The 19903-nt window shown below is 43.3% G+C and overlaps 2 protein-coding genes across 3 annotated transcripts in view; one reads left to right on the top strand and one right to left on the bottom strand.

Moving 5' to 3' along the window:
- Positions 1 to 4359, top strand: part of TECPR2 (tectonin beta-propeller repeat containing 2) — a 68304-nt gene extending 63945 nt beyond the window's left edge. For both annotated transcript variants that reach the window (XM_075282483.1, XM_075282482.1), the window contains one exon: positions 2221 to 4359. In XM_075282483.1, the coding sequence (XP_075138584.1) occupies positions 2221 to 2369 (149 nt within the window). In that variant the 3' untranslated portion in view covers positions 2370 to 4359. The remainder of the gene's footprint in view (positions 1 to 2220) is intronic.
- Positions 4360 to 10892: 6533 nt separating this feature from the next.
- ANKRD9 (ankyrin repeat domain 9) lies at positions 10893 to 14771 on the bottom strand. The gene is made up of 2 exons (XM_075282460.1): positions 14610 to 14771; positions 10893 to 13652 (listed from the first exon to the last, which is right to left on the bottom strand). The coding sequence occupies exon 2, from the start codon at positions 13597 to 13599 to the stop codon at positions 12715 to 12717; it is 885 nt and encodes a 294-aa protein (XP_075138561.1). The 5' UTR covers positions 13600 to 13652; positions 14610 to 14771; the 3' UTR covers positions 10893 to 12714.
- Positions 14772 to 19903: the final 5132 nt, after the last annotated feature.

Here is a 19903-nt window from a genome sequence, read left to right as displayed (position 1 = left end):
TTCACTATTTTACAATTTGCTATGTCACTTGAGACCTGAGGAAGCAGTCTATTGTACAGCAAAGGTCTTTCTGTGACTACTTTGGTGTATTCATATTGTAGGCGCTCAGACGTGAAGTAAGGTGGTTGCTAAGCAAACTATACTACCCACTATGAATCCAGTAAAACGGATAGGACCAAGGTCTAATGCACACAGTCTATCTGCATTGCTAGGAGTGTTTGTCCTAAATGACTGACTCTTTTTAGTGATTTGTAGACATTGTAGTTTAAAGCGTAACTTCAATTATAAAACCACTTTTTATAAATGATCAGCATTATAAGAAACTTTGTAATAAAGCTATAAGAAATTTATTTTATTCTCCACATATTTGGCAGCTCTGCTCCTCCATATCCTGTGGGTATTTTTTTTTTTTTTTTTATTCATGCCTGAACTTGTACACAGAAGACTGAGGAGAGGCGGTAGCTGTCAGTTGATTTAGGGCTCGTTGATAGGGGGAAAGAGGGCGCGGATTTTGACGCAGAATCCTCCTCAAAATCCACCCCCTCACAATAGAGGTCTATGTTGGTTCCGGCTCGCAGAAAAAGAAGCGAGCTGCCCTTTCTTCAGGCGGATTCTGTGGTTGATTCAGCTGCAGCATCCGCCTCTTAACAGCACCCTCCGGACTAGGCCCATTTATCATACAGGCCCAAAGCCTTATGGTAGCAGTAGCAGCTTGTTGCCATACAGGCCCAAAGCCTGTGCTAGCAGTAACGGGCTATTACTACTACCACAGGCTTTAGGCCTATATGGTAATATCCCAGCCCACGTGACATCTGGGATATTACCATATAGGCCTGAAGCCGGCTAGGATTAACATGAGCACAAACAGAATATCATGCATTTTTTTTCCCCCTCAGCTTATACTCGAGTCAAGAAGTTTTCCCCGTTTTTTTTTGTGGTAAAAGGGGGGTTGGCTTATATTCGGGTCGACGTATACTCGAGTATATACAGTATCCTTTTATTAAAGAATGGATTTCTGTACATGGCGTAAAATCCCTTTTTTGCAGTATTCATTGGCGGACACTGTACCATGGACATAGGCCCAGCCACTAGGAGGCTGACCCTAGGAAATAAGTGTTGGTTCTGCCCAAGTGGGCTATACCCTCTCAATAGACATGAATCCAGCCATTTTGTTCCAACAGCAGTAGGAGAAGACCAGTGTGGAGCAAGCACCAATATGTCTTGAGCCAGAAGAAGAGAACCCAAGGACAACAGGCAAGAACAGAAAAAGCAGAGGGTTGGAACTGTGTCTCCCAATGAATACAACGAGAAAGGGATTTTACCATACAAAAATCTAATTTTCTTATTTATATCATTGAGGGACACAGTACCATAGAAGGTCCCTAAGCAGTCCAAGAGGATGGGAAGAGAAAGTACTGTGCAGCTGAGACACAGCTGCAGCATGTCTGTGTACTTGGAGGGACATTAGGTGGCAAGCAGAGGGAGGATGGGGCCACTGGAGACAGGGTCTAGCTAGAAGAGGGTTTAGGAAGAGAAGCTTACACACCCTGATGTCTTTGGATGCTCTCAGGGTCAACCCTTCAGTAAACTTGCACTCCAAGTGGGATTACTGGCATTCCAGCTGTAACTGCTGACAAGTAGTGAGGAGAGACACAGACCTGTGTGGGGGAACCGTAGCTGCCTGACTCCTAGTACCCACGGGAGGGGGGTAAAACTAATGTGATTGTGCACACTGAGGACTCTTCTGAAAGAGAAAAAGAGAGAGATGACAACTAAAATAATTAAAACGCAGAAGACCTGCAAGCAAGGTATGCTTCCTGTGGACACTAGGCTAAAACTGATTCACTTCCTGTCTGTGGAGAGGGTATAACCCACTTGGGCGGAGCCAACACTTTAAGTTAAAGGGAGTCTGTCAGTAGTAAATTGGTTATAAACCTAAACCCAGTACCTTGTAGAGGTGATACTACGATTTCCAAATATGTCTGTTATTTAGCTTTGGTGCCCCTTGTGAATTACCAGTTTATTCATCTGCAAATGAGTGGAAAAGTCTTAGCTTGCCTGGGCTTTGATCTCAGCTCTACTTTTTCTCCCATATGCAAAACAGGCAGTGGCATTGTAGCATTGTATTAGGATTCTCTGCTGACCACTGTCTAAAATTCGTGTACATTTATCAAGGAAGTTAAATGTTCCATCTACTGACAACTCATAACTTCTTTTCAGCAACACCCCAGGACGAGCTATGGGGTGTGAGCAACGCTGGGTCCCTCCTTCAACGTCTCACAAAGACCTACAGCCATCACCCTAACATTCCAAAGTCCGACAACATCCTGGCGCAGTCAGACTTCGAAGATGAATGGGAGGTAATCTGACCTAGGGCTGCTACGAGAATCGGCTGCTAATATTGGTGATAATAGTTCTTATGCTGCTAAAAAGCCTGTGTTGTCCTTATTAACACACTCAGCACTTTGCCTGGTCCGGAACATTTCCACATTACATTATCTTAGCTCTTGTTACAGAATCCAGAGTTGTAATATATATATAGATAGATACACAGAGCAGTTCTTATCAGCTGTGATATTATTAGATATATGCATACAGGAAGAGGCTGCTGTCTGTTCTGATATGGTTTACTTCTTTTTGGACACCTGTACAGAGGTTTTGGTATCCAGTCTTTCTACACTGAATCTTAAACCATCAGATTATAATTTCCAAGCTGCATTTGAAATGTGATGTGTCAGACTAGCTGCAGCATCCATCTGCCAACTGTCAGTAGTGAAGGTGCTGTGTAAAGCTCTATACTATAGGGCTAAAGAATTTATAATGTAGAGTATAGCGATGTGTAATGAATGGTGCAGGCACTCACCCAATCATCTCTCACTTTATCCCATCCCCAAATGGGTTTTTTGGCTGATCTTGTGATTGGCAGACTGACTTGCCAAGTCACACACCAGCTGGAAGACAATTTCTTGATGTAAATCAGCAAGAACCTGGATAGAACACGTTCATAGACTTGCATTGAACCCAGTGGCTTCCAGCTGGTGTGTGAATTGGAAGGTCAATCTGCCACATAACCACCCAAGAAATCTGTTTGGCAACACGTTAACATGAATAATGTCGGGTAGATGACTGTACCATCCAGTACATGTCAGTATATCCTGTACTACAGGGCTAAAAAGGTTTTAAAAATTTCCAATATTGGACTTTTAAAAGTGAATTTCCATCACATATTGATATATATTGCCATAACATTATGATCTGTGGCCTCTTTGATCCAGGACATAGGTCAAATGTCTGTGTGAAAATACAGCTCTATTAAAGTGAATAGTCTGTGTTGCAGTTCCCTGCACAGCCAGGTGGCTGTGGCCACTGTAGGCAAAACAGTAAAGGGAGCACAGCCCCAAATCATTCATCTGCCCTCCCCTGTCTGATCATAATGATGATGGTATATGCAGTCTTTAAGGCAATGGCATTTATGTCATTAGACATGTTAACAGTTTACATGGATCGGTCCTTATTTGAAAAACACTACATAAGAATTTTAGTTAAGAGATTTAACTGTTTCTGTACCTATCCCTCTTAACTCAACATATCTTAAAGATAACTCCCCCACAAAAACATACCTAATAAAGTCCCGTAGTTCCTTAGTTGTCATCTGTCAAGTTCATTCAATACAATTATCATTATCTTTCTTATATCTGTTTCTGGGAAAGTTTGGTAAAGGCCAACAGGGTCACTCACTTTCCTCTTTCAATGCCTAAACAATAAGGCTCCTCATTCAGAAGTTACGGGGCCACCCCTGTCGGAGCTGTAACCATGTTGGCACTTCTCCACCACCATATTTTTCCAGGAGCAGATATAGAAATGAGATATTAAATTCTGGTTATGACAACTTGAAGACATATTTACTGGGGCCTTCTCTTTTTTATTTTTCTTGCCTCTGCACCTTCATAACATTTTAGCACTTGATGAACTTGCACATTTTTTGCCATTTGATACATAATCACAATTGTCAGGTTTTGCTTCCTGTTCTGCCAAACGGTGTTGGTTTTCAGTTCTTGAGTTTAGCGCTGTTACAAGTTAATGTAGCTGGCTAAAGGTGGTATAAAACATTGCACATCCATGGGTGTAGGAAGGGTCAATCCCCTGAATGAATGTATCTGCACGTAATTCACTGGGCTTTATGAGCAGTATGCATTTTGTTACAGTGACCTCAATTTTTTTTTTTTTTTTTTTTTTTTTTTTAATCTTAATGAAATGTATATTGTTCTATATAACTGTGAAGTTATAGTGGATACAACCTGTGCTAATTTATTATTCACTAGGTGTTTAGCTTTACTCATTTATATGACTTCCTTTAACAGTCCTTTATTATTGTTGTTTAAATAAAATAATAAAGTTATTTTGTATGGCGTTCTTATTTTTCTCCAGCAGGGTTCTCGCATGCCTTGGGCTCACATGGGGCATATTACTTGTGGATTTGAGGGTATGGTACAGATTTGCAAGTCTACAGCATGTTTTTTTACGTGTTGCAAGTTTCACCAATTTCAACACAAAGGATACAAATCTACAGCAAAATTCGCATATAACACAGCTGATTTTGCAGGAGGTTGTCACAAAGACTAGCCCTTTTTAACCCTTTAACAGTCACATAAAAATTGCAAAAACCATCCCAAAAATGTCACTTTTTTAAATTACAGATTTAGTATTTATGGTGGTACATATCACAAAAAAGTTAAAATGCAGATAAGGCACTAGAGATCTTAGGGCTTGTTCACATCTGCGCCCGCTCTCCGTTCTGCAGGTTTCCATTTCCTGCACAAAAACAGAGGCAAACCTGCAGGACTCTTTCATACCCATTCATTTGAATAGGTTTGAAAGATGTGCGGCGGTGAGCGTTTTATGCTCTCCGCCACAAAACTGTTTTTTTTAAAAAAAAATCTGACATGCAGTACTCTGTGTCCGGTTTTAAAAAAGAAAAAAAAAAACTGTTTCGCGGCAGAGAGCATAAAACGCTCACCTCCGCACCCGATCTGACAGGAGAAGACGGAAACCACAGAACGGAGACCCGAACGCAGGTGTGAACCTAGCGTAACCTATTTTAGCCTTAATTTATAATTTTATCCCTTGCTGCATTCCAGGTTTCGTAGCTTTTTTTCAAATTTTATATCAATGTAGCTTTACAAGACCTTGTATTTTGTGGGTACATATGACTTTTTTGTCAGTTGTTTTTTTTGTTTTTTTTTTTTTTTTTTTTTAATTCTTGTTTTCAAAGAGGTAAGGTGAACCGAAAACGCCAATTCTGTCATCTGAATTTAATGCTTTGTCATACATCATTTAGAATAAATCCTGCACTCATTTTATTTTAGGGGTTGCTATGGATGTGGTGATACCAATTATGTATGTGTGTGTTTAATTTTCTTTTTTTTCTTTTTTTTTTTTTTTTTTTCATGAACAAGGGAACAAATTGTCTACATTTGAAATTTTTTTTTTACCTGTAAAAACACTTAGGTGCTGCATCTAAGGATTCAATGGCAAATGTACTCTCTGATGATGGAGGGTGATACCATCAGTGGTATACGTTAATGGCATCTCTTCCTTTTGGGGGTCATCTGAAGTAAGGGGGACATGAAAATAAGAAATCCTTCTCTTCTTCCTCAGTGTTCCCACTGCACACAAGTTGATGTGAAAGCTGTGAGTATATACATTCCCACTTCAACCAGTGAGCTCTCTCTAGATCTACTGGTTTATTATCTTGGTTTTGTTTTAAAGCCAAGGACCCTGTTTTTGGAATGAGACCAAGATTGTGGTTTTAGTTCCTGCGACTCTGGCGTTTGAGCCGTTTATGTGACTGTGTTCTGTCTACAGTTTAACTGAACGTCTTGAAACTATCAGGGGTTAAATTAAAGCATGATTAAGGGATAAACCTATAACCTAAGGAAAAAGCTTCAGCTCTCCATTCTGCATCATATAGGAGGATTCCCAAGTGGACCCTGCTTTTTGACGTCCATATGTCCTAGTAGGGGTATGGAAAGAGGTTGATATCACAGAACAACCACTTAAGGCTATAGTCACATGTAGCAGTCTGCTGTTTCTCTGTTCTTACAGTGGATTCACAAACTCTCTGTTGCATTTTTATTTTCTTGGGGTCAACAGCTACTTTAAAAAAAAAAAAAAAAACTTTCACCATTAATGCCACATGCAGCTCTTTGTACCATTTAAAAGGTCCTGTTCCACTGAATCTGGCAGGGTTGGAAATTTTTCTCTAGCCATCAGTGTAAGTTTTGGTGCCTCATATGCTGTTCAGGCTCTGTACTGTCAGGTGGGTAATGTCAAGCAAGAGCAGGCAACAGGTTTAATTCTGACCTCTGACGCTGTTCCCCTCTGATTTGAGCTCAGAATCGCACCTGTCTTGCCCATTCTGCCTGACTCTGCCCTCCAGGATTGGTGGAGGTTCCAGTAGTTGGACCGCCACTGATCATGACGTTATCCCCTAGTCTGTCATTATGGGCTGACTTTGAATGAATTTTATTTATATAGCGCCAACATATTCCGCAGCACTGTACAATTTGTATCTTGGTACAACCACGTTAAAGTTTACAGAGAAATGCTTGTCATATAAATTTAACAGAATAAAAAACGGCCGTGTGGGGGGGGGGGGGCATCAGAGCACTGTGGCGAAGCGAGCTTTTGGGGGGGCATTTTTTTCACCTCCCCGGCCTATTTTAAAAATAATTGTTTTGCCCGGACAACCTCTTTAAAACATGAGCTGACATTGCAAAATAAACTTTATACAGCGGAACAGGCCATTTTAGGCTAAACCCTGCTGACTGACTGAAGGCTAGGTTCACATCTACTCATGGCTCTCCGTTTGGGTTCTTCAGGCGACCCTAACAAAGGGGAGCCAGACTACTAAAAGCGTGGTTACCTATGGACCCCATAGACTATAATGGGGTCCACCATTTTCATAGTGAAACCGGCAGAGAAAACATTCCTCCATGCAGGACTTTTCTCCACTAATTTTCTCCAGTTTCTGCAGGAGGGAGACTCTGGTGCAGATGTGAACCTAGCCTAACTTTTGTTCAAAATTTGTTGGCAAACGGGAACTGTGCAACCCCATCAAGTTGTGTGACAACGTAACATCTGCCAGCTGGTCATGATATCTTGTTTTAATTTATGGCCCAGTTTTCACTAACCACTTGTGAATGAATCCTTTGCTCAATGTCAATGTAAGATGCAGGGGCTCACTTGCTGGTTGCAGGATTGCAATGCTGAAAATCACTGCTCATTTCAATTAAGGCCAGTAAATGTGAATTTACATGAAATTTTCCTGTCCCAAACATTGACTAAATTTTGCCTTTACATAAGCTAACTAGGCAGTAATGTTCAGGTTGTGGAGACCATAAGAAGACAAGCAGCCTCAAACTACCTAATAAACCCCATAATGTAGCCGGTGTGGGGTTTGTCCAACTTTTCACTGTCCATGTGACTTAAACTGTACAGGATTGAAAGATGTTTAATTTTGCTGTAAACCAAGTGCAATGATTTGGATGCAGATAGAACTGAACTGGCCAGGTGAGAACCAGCTGAGATATAACCTTCATAGGAATGCGGAATATGCCTTGTGTAGATAGATTGTACTTGCTGCTTTAAAAAAAAAAAAAAGTGTCGGAAATTTGCCCTTGTATACGCGTACAGCAGCCATTCTGTCAGCTATTGGGGTAGTCACCTCCTAGACTCCTTGTAATACAGAGGCAAAGTGTGTGTGTGTGTTGTTTTGTTTGTTTGTTTTTGGTTGGTGTCCATTGAAACACTTGTTTACCTCTTTCCCGCCACTTCTAGATGGTTACCCAGAACCTTATCTATACATGCAGCACTCTCCCAATTGGGACATGTCCAAAACACAGCAGTTTCTTGCACCATTCATATACTTGTAAATATACCGCAATATGTGTTTTTCTACTATCATGCTATTAAAGCAGGGTGTGATATTTGCTGTAGTATAGAGGAATCTGCATATAACTAGCAAGATGGTACATATATGGCCAGGTATTTATCTGCACACTTCTTCTTCTTTTCTGCATCCCTTTCATTACTAGTATTACTATGTTAGTGGACAGAGCAGCACTTTGCACACTTGTGAAATACTCTGTGCTGCTGGAGACACCTGTCCACCAACTTGCCTTTATTCCCCTCTACACTTGATGTTCTCATCATCCTCACTAGTATCACTTGCCTGAATAGGTCACTGCCAACTACAAACATGGCACTTTCCATTGCTAAAAGTGGACAGGTCACTGTTCCTTACAAGATCCTCTCCTGCAATACTCTGTGGAATGGTTCCCAGCAGCAATGTCTGTGTGATGTCTTGTATCTAATGTTTTGCACTACATCCCCAATCTCCTCACTTGCCCATGGTCAGTAATATTGATTCAATGGGTTAAGTGGAGAATATACTACAAGGAATAGTATGGTAACACAATAACAACAACATACAAAATAAAATATGTATAGAAACCAAAATCTGCCAGTATTTGGTTGTAGAGGGAAAAGTATGAATGGCAGATAACAGTAAATTACGCCTTTTGTGTCCTGTTTTGTGACTTTGGGAGATGGCTCAGCCTTGTGTGTTCTAGTGATAAGCAGATATGTGAGGCCATTGTGTTGTCAATACATAGTATGCTTTATGTCGCTGGATGGTGTGATCAAGACAGAAGACAATAATAAACAATAGTCACACCATAGTGTGCAAAAATATACAGTGTGTGTATGGTATATATTTATATTTCTAGGAATAGATTCTTAGAGAAGACTTCAGACATTCTAGTGCTTAATGATTTGTTTATATTAATGTTATACTAGTGAAAATAGTTGCCTTTATATAGTCGGTGAAATGCACTAGACTGGGCGAAGTTAAAAAGTTTATGCTGTTATGTGAATGAAGCTTATTGGTATTTCTGCTGGCTGTCAGTATTACTCAGCTGGTGCTTTGTACAGTGTCTAAGTGTAGGTAAGAGGTGTTGGTTGGAGTCCTGGACATTGAACTACTAGAAGGCTACATTAACATCTGACTTGACTCCGAAAAGGAATGATGCGCCTCCTCTTCTGTATTCACTAGTATTACCTGTGCTATTGGGACTGGCAGACTAGAACATTATAATGGTAAAGTCAACCCCCATAGCAAAGGTAACTACCTGAACATGGGGGAGGAGTAAGGAGGTGGAGTGCCCATGGTGGGGTCTGGTTCTGATCACATGACCCTGGGTTAGAATAATTAAACTTTTATTTTATATAGCACTATACTAACAGATTTGAAGGGCAACAACAATATGTTTCAAGGGATAGTAAAGTTTTCTGATATCCAGAATTTGACAAAAAATAAAATATGCCCCCAACAATGATGTCTCTGGTAAATAATGATAGATGTGGTCTGATTAGACACAGATTTGCCACAAGAGGGAGCAGACATACTCTGAGGCTATTTTTGGATGGCGAGATCGCTGACTGTTAGCTATGCCTCTATAATGCACTTTAGGACATTCACTTGGCACACTTTGAGAGGGGGCGCATCATAGGACTGAGAGAAGCAGGATGGTGTTTTTAATAAACTGTCCACTATCTAGGGCATTCTGACATTAGAAGTTGAAAGAAGCAGTGGTTATGTGAGGGCACACAGCTTCTGACAAACTGACCATCGTTTGATTTGCCAACAACCTTCATTTCACAGCCTTGTTTTTGCCCAAACCAAGTCCTAGTGCTTATCAGAAGGAATCTTGCGATCACAGTACCCATTACATGTTCTGCCACTGACAGACTGCAACTGTCACCTTTTTTTGCAGTGGTGTCATGAACGAGAAACATTGACTGCTACTGCCTGGAACTGTGTCATTTTCAGCAACTAACCCAGGTTCTGTCTGACATACGATGACTGCTGGGTTCCAGTATGGAGATTTTGTGGGAAATGCCTCAATCCTGCCTTTATTGTGGAGTGAGACACTGCCACAATGGCTAGCAGTGACATGAGGCCAACTGTGAGCATTTATTGGAGTAGCTGGGATATCACTTGGTAGGAGTGTGCACAACCACAACCTCTGTAAGAAAATGTGCTTCAGGCTATTATACAGAACCTATATGCCTCCATACCCAACTGTATCTTGTATGCATGCTATAGGTGACCCAGCAGGGTACTAGAGGCTCCTTTAAATTGTACAGGTTTCCCTAGAAAACTTATCCTTTTGCTGACATAATCCCTGTTAGTTAATGGTGTACTTTTGTTTCATTTTTTTTCCCACTATTTTCAGGACCACTTTGCTTTGTTGTAGTGACTAAGTATTGTTTTCTATAGCAAGAGTGAGAAAACCTCACCAGGCTGAGGGTATGAATCATTATAGCCTTCAGCACAGGCAAGTTTCTTCTGGAATACAGCTACATTGGATCTATTGTTAAAACTTATAGTTGCACAAGCCTGGACAAGGTTTAATTCCAGCAAACGGTTAGGAGCTAAATGGATAAGTATGTTAAAAAGTTGCAGAATGTAAAGTGTGTTGTTTCTATATGATCAGTGGGGGTCCAACTTCTGGGACTCTCACCAATCCTGATAAAAGGGTGCAGTGCTTTCACAGTGGCACCCTGGCCACGATCAAGCAGGAAGCTGCAACATGGCTGTAATTTCCGCTCTGCAGGGAAAACTTTGCTAAACGATCGCTATAATTCCTTCATACTCAAGATTGCTGGAGGTCCCAGAGGCCAGACCCTCTCTGATTGGGATAGGGCTAGACCCCCTTTGATTGGGATAGCATATCCTAGCAATCTAGCATCACGTTAAAAGAAGCGAGTACTGCTTAAATTGTTATGTACCCCAAGGATCCCAAGCAGTGAGGTTGATGTAATAATGCTACATAATAATATTATATTTTATTTCTCAGCATAACGAAGACAGTCAATAAATAAGTACATAAAGTATAGTACCCAAAAGCTTCTGAGGTAAACGGAGATGTGCACCCAGGCACTATATATACATTTTATAGTACAGTTTTGTAAAGTGCTTCCGTAATATACTGCATCTTCCCTTCCAGTGCCATCTTCTACAGAACAGTGCACTGCTGGAAAAAAGTGCAAGTGTATACATATGTATATATGTACCCCAGACCCTGAGTTGTGCATGGTTCAGAGTTATCCACCGATTCAGAAATTGCACGTTTTAAAGCAGAATTCTAGAGTAGTTTTCTGTAGCTGTAGAAAAACTACAACGCTCAACATCTAGAAGGTTGGAAAGATCACTGCTCGAAAGCTTCTGCAATACCAAACTAACAATGCATGGTAGTAACAGGGTCTCACTCCCTGTTGTCCAGTCCAGTGAACAATTCAGTGCTAGAACTCCAAGCTAGCTTCGACCTTGCGCTTAAATAAAATAAACGCAAAAATATAACAGTGAAAGTCTAAAACTGAAGTGCAAATATGCAACAAATACATTCAAACAGCTAGAAGTCCTTGTGAGGAACACATTCTGATGTACGGACTTGTGTAATTCTCCCAAAGGCTGAGGCCACCCTTTCTTTATACTTTCCCATTCCTTTTGAAGCCACGCTTGACTTTGGCTCAAAAACCACAGCAAAATGTGCAACAAAAAAATTCAACTTTTCTGTAGCGTATAACCTCAGCTAAAAGGTAGAATTAGGCTATAAAATTCCTTTAATCCAACTCTAACTAACTAGGCATGTACCAAATTATTGGGCCATTGTAAAAGCTATATAAATAATAATCTTAATCAATTCTGCTGGCAAGAGATGCGGCTGAATTATTAAGATACTTTGGCCTCTTAATAATTCAGATGTATCCCAGTATGTCCCCGTGCGCCAGAAATTAAATATACACCAGTCAGGGACAGGCTTGGATTTCTGCTAGTATTCACTCAGTTTTTTTGCTGTGAATTATAGTAGATATTTTAGGCTAAGGCAACCTTGCCTGCTTTGGTGCCCACCCAGCTCCATCCACTTTAAAAAACAAAATAAAAATTGCAAGGCACATGGGGTGGCGAAAGATAAAGTGGTGCATCTCTGGCACAAAAATAAAATGGGTCATACCACAAAGATGCAAACAACTACTCCCATCTATGCCAGTTTTCTGATGTAGAGGGAAAAGTAAATTTTTCTCAATATCTACCATTAGACAGAAAATGAAGACTACTAGTATGCCTTGTGACTGGATTGCCCCTTTAAACTTCTACACCAAAACCATTCTGAACAAGCAGAAGTGCAGTATAAAGCATAGGGGGTTACAGCAGAAACGTGAACCTCTGATGAGACAGAAAGTGAGTTTCTGGCTCCCTCAGAGATGCAAAGTAGAGTCAATGGTCAGACTGTTGCCCTGATGTAATAAAAAAGCAGCTTTACTAAAGGGTGGAGGGAAGAGACAAGGGGTGTCTAATACAGAAATGTTATACTAGTAATACCAGCCAGGGCCATGTATGTGGTACAACACCATTCCAATACAGAATTGGGCATCTGTTAACGATACATCATATGCTGTCAGCCCCATCCCAGGAACCTAGTGACAGGTAGTTTATAAAGTCCCTATATTTAATCCTACAGACAACTCTGGAGCTGGGTCATGTTAAATTTAGACATTTATCCTTTGAAAACTTTCCTATATTGGTAGGGATGGCACAAGCCCCCCCTCCCCCCCACACACACACCTCTTCCTGTATAAATAAGATTTCTATTTTAAAACTTGCTTTTGTAAGGCAAGGGGTCTTAAGAAGTCTGGTAGGGAAATCTCTTCCAGGGCCTCAGGGAATCTGTCAGCAGGGAGGGCCCTGAGCAAAGTCTGCATAGAAATGGTGAACAGAGTAGGGGGAGAGATGCCAGTCAGCCATCTGTATAAGTCCTTTCCCAGCACCTCCTGCCAGACTGTGACTTCTTCCTGAAGCCGCTGCCTGGTGGAGTGGGGCACTCCTCCTGGCATGTACAGGAGCACGGAGTCCAAACACAACCTTTTCAGATGCATATCCTGAGGACTGTCCCGTATGAGTTGTATGAGGCAGTCTAGGGGAATTTTGCCACTGCAGTCTTTAATGTATGGACAGGCACCATGGCCCAGAAGCAAAGTTAGACAGTCAACTCGCTGCAACTCACAAGCCAGGTGTATGGGTGTCTTGCCACCCTCCACTCGTTGGCATCCTTGTTGGTTGATGTAGACAGTCCGACTTTCGGAAGGGAATGTCCGGAGGGTGCGCAAGATTTCCTGCAGGATCTGCAGCCGATTGTAGCGCACAGCCATGTTGAGGTGAGGTGCTCCAGACTGGCAGCAGCTGAAGCTTTTGCTTGGCACAGCTAGGGCATCATTTGGGAAGTGATTGAGTAAGTAGCGAGCATAAGGCTGGTGATCGTGTACTAGGGCATAAAGCAGAGCCTCCGAGGGTGTATATGAGCTCACAATACCTCCTTCCTCCCAGTGTAGCACCTCCATGAGGCGCATGTCCTCTAGTACCCACACTGGCAGCAGGTCTCGCACTGCCTGGTAAAAAGCAAATGAGGTCTTCTTGCATTGCTTTTCAGACTGGTACTCTGGCGAGCGGGGTTCCCACCGAATGGTTCCAGGCATCTCGGCGTCACTGCATTAATTTGTCCAGAGTCCCCTTCACACTGGCTGTGCTCCTGAAATGGCAGAATGTATTTAGGTAAACGCTGACCTCTGATATTGGGAGAAGGAGCCCTAAATCTCTAGTCAGGCTTCCCGCCTCATGAGGGTGCTCACCACAGCCTCAATGATTACCTGAGCCTGCTATTAACCTGTACTCGCTGTAGAAAGGGATCTCTACGTATAATATGCATAGTTATGGATTTACAGCAATGTGCACTAGTTGGGGGTTCAGTGCATCACAATTATTACGCTTGTTTTAAAGTGGGGGCCATGAATCTATAGACTGAAAACCATGGTTTATGTATATTAATATATACATACTGTGGAGGGCATTACACTACTATATGGACTATGAAAATCATGCTGCTTATATATGCATAATATATGTATTAGAGATCTTTATCCTGGTATATTCATTGTGGGGGAGTTACTACACTTTGACTAAAATATGCACAATATAGTCTATGCATTATAGGGGATCATTACAGTAATATGCACTTTGGATATTCCCCAATATTTGCAGCAGTACACAAGCACATAAACTATTATATAGATATATGCATTGCACAATGTATATACTTGATATAGAGAAGGGGCATTGCATAGCTAAAGCATTACATCATTGCATACATTTTCCCATGGATTCCACTACAGCTACATATGAATATATAGCAGACCCCTATATACATTGCACACCATATACATAAGCTATATATATCACTGAGGAGATATAGAATGAGGCAGCCATGCATGCACAGGGGGCTTCAGCCTTACAAAGGAGAGGAGGGGGCTGCATTACCACCATCTATATACTGTATACCGTAGAGGCACAGGAGCCCAGTCTCCGCAGCCATTGCTGTGTATGAGATGCTAGGCAGCAGAGTGACTGCGGCTCCCCTCCCCCTGCTGCAGGGCTATCGCTTACTGCCATGCACATGAGTAATGAGCCGGGCTGAGGTGCCGGTACTCACCAGTCCTTGCTGTGACCTCTCAGGCTGTCATTGCTCAGGCTCGGTCACTTGTGCTGCGCTTCTCCCCGGCTCGTCCTGTGCAGGTTCTGCAGTGTGGCGGTGCCCCGCTCTCCGTGTAGCCTGCACAATGGGCCTCTCTCCAGCAAACACTTGTTGTCTCCTCCAGTCATTTTTATTCTAGAGTCCTGAAGGTCGTCAGCACCGCGGAACTGTCCACTGTGCGCTGATTGGCTGGAGAGTCACACGGCTCCGCTCTCATTGGCTGGCCTGGACCCCCCCTTACCGGCAAGGTGACGTCAGAGTTTGAAAACTTTCCAAGAAAGTTTGCTGTGCTTGTGTGATAGCAAAGTTAGGGGGTGTTGTGTGTCCCTGGTGACGTCAGAGGAGTGGTAGACCTGGGGGTCAGATGTACAAAACACACCAGCCCTGCCAAGACTGACTGCATATTACACAGCTATTAATGGGTGTGTGTGTGTGTGTGTGTATAATAAGCTGTAACCACAGAGCCTGCCTGATCCTTCATGTTCTTCAATATCACTAATTATCATTCCACATAAATAATACATAGGCACAGAGCCAGCTGGCAAGGTGCCCAGTGTGCAGATCAATACAAAACCTTTGCATTTATTGCTTACAAAGCATACTGGTATTTCTGGCCTATTGCTGTGATATGCCATGATGGTGGCCATAATGGCTACAGAGAATATTTTCAGTAGTGTATGACTTATCCACATGGTTCTATATTACACCCTACTAATATTATAAATGTCAATGTTTTGATGTTTGTTAGTCAATCACGCAAAAACGGCTGGATGAAATTTGGCACATAGAGAGTTTGCAACATCGATTAACACATAGGCTACTTTTTATCCCAGTAAATGACATGGCTTCACGACTATAATGAATTTATGTTCATACTATATTACATGTTTATACATGTACATACTATATTAAACTGCTCTTGACAGCAGGCTGATGAAGCCAGGGCTGTTATCTCTCTATGTAAGCACACAGATAACCCGGAGTCCATTGTGTACAGGCAAAAAAAATAAATACACAATATAAGTGACCCCAAAAGAAAAAAAATAGATAAAACTTAGCTTTTATTTAAGCATGGTTAAAATTAAGGGCAATAGACGGCCCCTATAGTATCTAAAATGGTGGTGTAAATGATAATGGTGTAGATACTAAACACCAAGTGATATTAAGACAGCCCCCAATATAGCCAAAGTGTGGTATAAACAGTTTTAATTAGTGCATTATTTTGGTAGTAACCCCAGATCCATAGCAAGCTGCATTGTGTACAGGCATTTGCATATTATCTGATATGCTCCAGGCAGTGCAGAGACACTGACATGGGAAAACACCTTCAATCCAAATTGACAGTTTGCCAATTTTAAACATGCCTGGAAAAAGAAAATCTAATTTGGCGCAAAATTCTAAAGCCAGAGCTATGAAGGTAGCCAGAAGTCAACAGCCTTCTCCTGAAGCGGAGCTCAGGGGGATCATCAACGCCAACAACACACTTATTATATTACGTCCCAGCAAGCTGCTGAGATGCTGGAACAATCACAGACATGGTGCAAGAAACAAATTCAGCGGTAGGCCAGCTTGAGAGCTACCAAAATGCCGGAGCATGCGGATCATCGACTCCAACAACATACTCATTATATGGCATCCCAGTGAGATGCTGGAACAATCACAGGCACAGCATGAGGAATGAGTTCAATGGCAGTACAGCTTGACAGCTGCTGAAACGCCAGAGCAGGCAGATCATCAATGCCAACAACATGCTCATTATATGGTGTCCCACCGAGCTGCTGAGATTCCAAAACAATCAAAGGCACGGCGTGAGGAACAAGTTCAGCAGCAGACCAGCTTGAGAGCTGCCAAAATGCCGGAGCAGGCAAACCATTGACAGCAGCAATTTGCTGAATATAGGCGGATCATCAACATCAACAACCCGCAGACGAAGTCGCAGGCAGAGGTTAGTTAGCTATATATCGGCATCTCTCTGGAATTTGCTGTGTAATGTCCATATGTTATATACACATGAGGTCAATTTCATGAAAAGCCAGTTATCAAGCATAAAATCTCTGTGAACATATCAAATTCATGGAAACTAATGAATATAATAGCATGGCAAAATATTGACCAGCATTGATTGGCCGATTGCCATACAGAAGTACGGCATTCAGCCAATCAACGCTGATCAATACATTCCTATGCCGAGATGATGCTACATCGGGCCGTGCGCTCAGCTCAACTACTCCGGAGATGCAGCCAAGCAGAGCCCACGCCCAGCTCTGCTTCATCCCCGATGTACAGTACCTTGTCAGCACTGCTACATCTGAGATCGGACCACAATGGAAACTGCTGTGGATGGATCTTAGACTCCACCTCCTCCAGCAGAACCAGCGTTGATTGGCCGAATGCAGGGCCGCCATCAGGAATTTTGGGGCCCCATACAGCCTAAGTGTCTGGCCCCCCCCCCCCCCCTCCATTTTAAAACTACCTTATTTTGCGTCATACCAATTCTGTATTACATTTCCCTTTATTTAGCAGCATTACAAGGCTTAATCAGATTCTATTTGCAGGTAAAATCTGCTACGTGTGAAAGCGCCTATAGAGAGCCAACACCATTTATGAGAGCCCTCCTAATAAATCCTCAGGGCTTATTCACATTGCGTTTTTGGCCTCCCTTGCCGGGATACGTTGGTAACCAGTCAGAATCAGCTGTCAACTTATCCCTGCACGAAGAACTGGCCATTAAAAAAAAAAAAGTTCTCCGTGCAGGGATAAGTGGGGAGCTGATTGTGACTGGTTACCAATGTATCCCAGCAAGGGAGGCCAAAAATGCAATGTGAACACTCCTTTAAAGTGAAAGTCCCACCCCCAAACAGGCTGCTATGCTAGTAGCATAGCCTACATCATTATTATTCTCCAGCTAAAAACTTATATATTATTGCCCTAGTTCCCTCTCATCAGTGCCGCACACCCGATACCCCATCAATCCCCCCCCCGTCCACCCTCTAACATCTTTCCATTGCCCCCTGTACCCATACCTCTCAACTTTTGAAGAACCAAAATAGAGATAAAATGTGCGGCGCACACAGTATAATCCTCCTACAGTCACCCGTAAATTATATGTCCCCCCTCCGTCTCTCCCCCAGCTTCATATACACCCTTCATCTGCCCCCAGATTCATGTCCCCTCCATCTCTACCCCCAGATTTATGTCCTCACATCTCTGCCCCCAGATTCATGTCCCCTCCATCTCTGCCCCCAGATTCATGTCCCCTCCATCTCTGCCCCCAGATTCATGTCCTCTCCATCTCTGCCCCCAGATCCATGTCCCCACAGCTCTGCCCCCAGATTCATGTCCCTCCATCTCTGCCCCCAGATTCATGTCCCCTCCATCTCTGCCCCCAGATTCATGTCCCCTTCATCTCTGCCCCCAGATTCATGTCTCCACATCTCTGCCCCCAGATTCATGTCCCCCATCTCTGCCCCCAGATTCATGTCCCTCCATCTCTGCCACCAGATCCCTGTCCCCTCCATTTCTGCCCACAGATTCATGTCCTCACATCTCTGCCCCCAGATTCATGTCCCTCCATCTCTGCCCCCAGATTCATGTCCCTCCATCTCTGCCCCCAGTGTCATGCCGTCCTCTCCTTCATCTGCCCCCAGTTTCACGTTCCACATTACACTTACCTTTTCCTCGTTCCCCCGCTGCTCTCTGCGCGCCTCTCTCTCTTACTGGCGCACAGTTGTAGACACGAAGTGACGTCATCACATCGCGTCTACACTGCCGGGTAGCCGGCGGCAGCGGCGAAGTGAGGAGCTGACACAGGTCAGCTCCTCACTTCAGCGGCTGAAGCGAGCTGACCTGTGTCAGCTCCTCGCTTCGCCGCTGCCGCTGACACATATGCGGCTGAAGCGAGGAGCTGACCTGTGTCGGCTCCTCGCTTCGCCGCTGCCGCCTCTCTCGCTGACACATATGCGGCTGAGCCGAACTCGGTCAGCTCCTCGCTTCAGCTGCATGTGTGTCAGCGAGAGAGGCGTGCAGTGGCGAAGCGAGGAGCTGACACAGGTCAGCTCCTCGCTTCAGCCGCGTATGTGTCAGCGGCAGCAAGAGAGGCGGCAGCGGCGAAGCGAGGAGCTGACACAGATCAGCTCCTCGCTTCAGCTGCATGTGTGTCAGCGAGAGAGGCGTGCAGTGGCGAAGCGAGGAGCTGACACAGGTTAGCTCCTTGCTTCAGCCGCGTATGTGTTCAACTCACAGATCTGGACGCAGATCTGAGTTGAAACAGGACATACAATGACTGCTACCGGCGCCAGGGGGCCCGGGCCCCCCCCCATTTTTAAATTTGGCCGGGCCCCTGACGCCAGTACCAGTAGTACTGGTCTATCGGCGGCCCTGGCCGAATGCACGCTGGTCAATGCATTCCTATGGGAAAATGTCAGCTCACGCATATCGCAAGCTGACAGGGATCCGACATAATAAAGTGACTTGGCCTTGTTAGATGCCCCCAGACATGCTTCCCCTGCTGTCCCAGTTGCTTTCCAGGGTGTTGGCATCATTTCCTGGGGTGCCTTATTGAACTTGGTGACTCTCTCCTGAGTCGAATGGTCAGATCCCCTGAAGCGAAGCATTTTTCCCCATAGACTATAATGGGGTTCGATATTCGTTCGAATAGTCGAATATTGAGGGGCTACTCGAAAAGAATATCGAACAATTTACTGTTCGCTCATCTCTACTCTGGTGCAATTGTGAACTAAGCCTTAGATCATTATTGTAGTTCTGAAATTCTGTTGATGCAATTTAGAAATGAAGCTTATGATGGCATGAAACACGGGTCCTCTACTGACACATCACTCCATGGAATTGAGGGTAGGTAGGTAATACAGGGGAGACAATTGAAGGTCTCTTCAATAGCTCTTGCAACAAGAATAATTCTCTAGATCTGACAATAACATTAATTGCTTCAAAGTTAAACCCCAATTTGTCTCTCCCCCGTATCTGATTGTGTGTCAGTCTGCACTGTACAGCTAGCATTATATTCATGAACCACAAAGCCAGGGTAAAAAGTTCTCCCATTGATAGGTAGGGGATCTGCGGTGCATCTTAGACTGGATAATTATGAAAGTTAAATGTAGACAAACTTAATTCCTCCTCTCTAGACAATTATTCTGAGTCATGTCACACGTGTCACCTTATGAATATGTCACGTATGTAAAGAGAGATGTTTTGTGGTTGATATGGGAGTTGGTGGCAGGGTACACACCGTCTCT

Source organism: Leptodactylus fuscus, chromosome 7 (genome assembly GCF_031893055.1).
Source record: "Leptodactylus fuscus isolate aLepFus1 chromosome 7, aLepFus1.hap2, whole genome shotgun sequence".
Lineage (NCBI taxonomy): Eukaryota > Metazoa > Chordata > Amphibia > Anura > Leptodactylidae > Leptodactylus > Leptodactylus fuscus.
The sequence above is the reverse complement of the archived record's forward strand: the minus strand, read 5'-3'. Positions and strand labels throughout refer to the sequence as shown.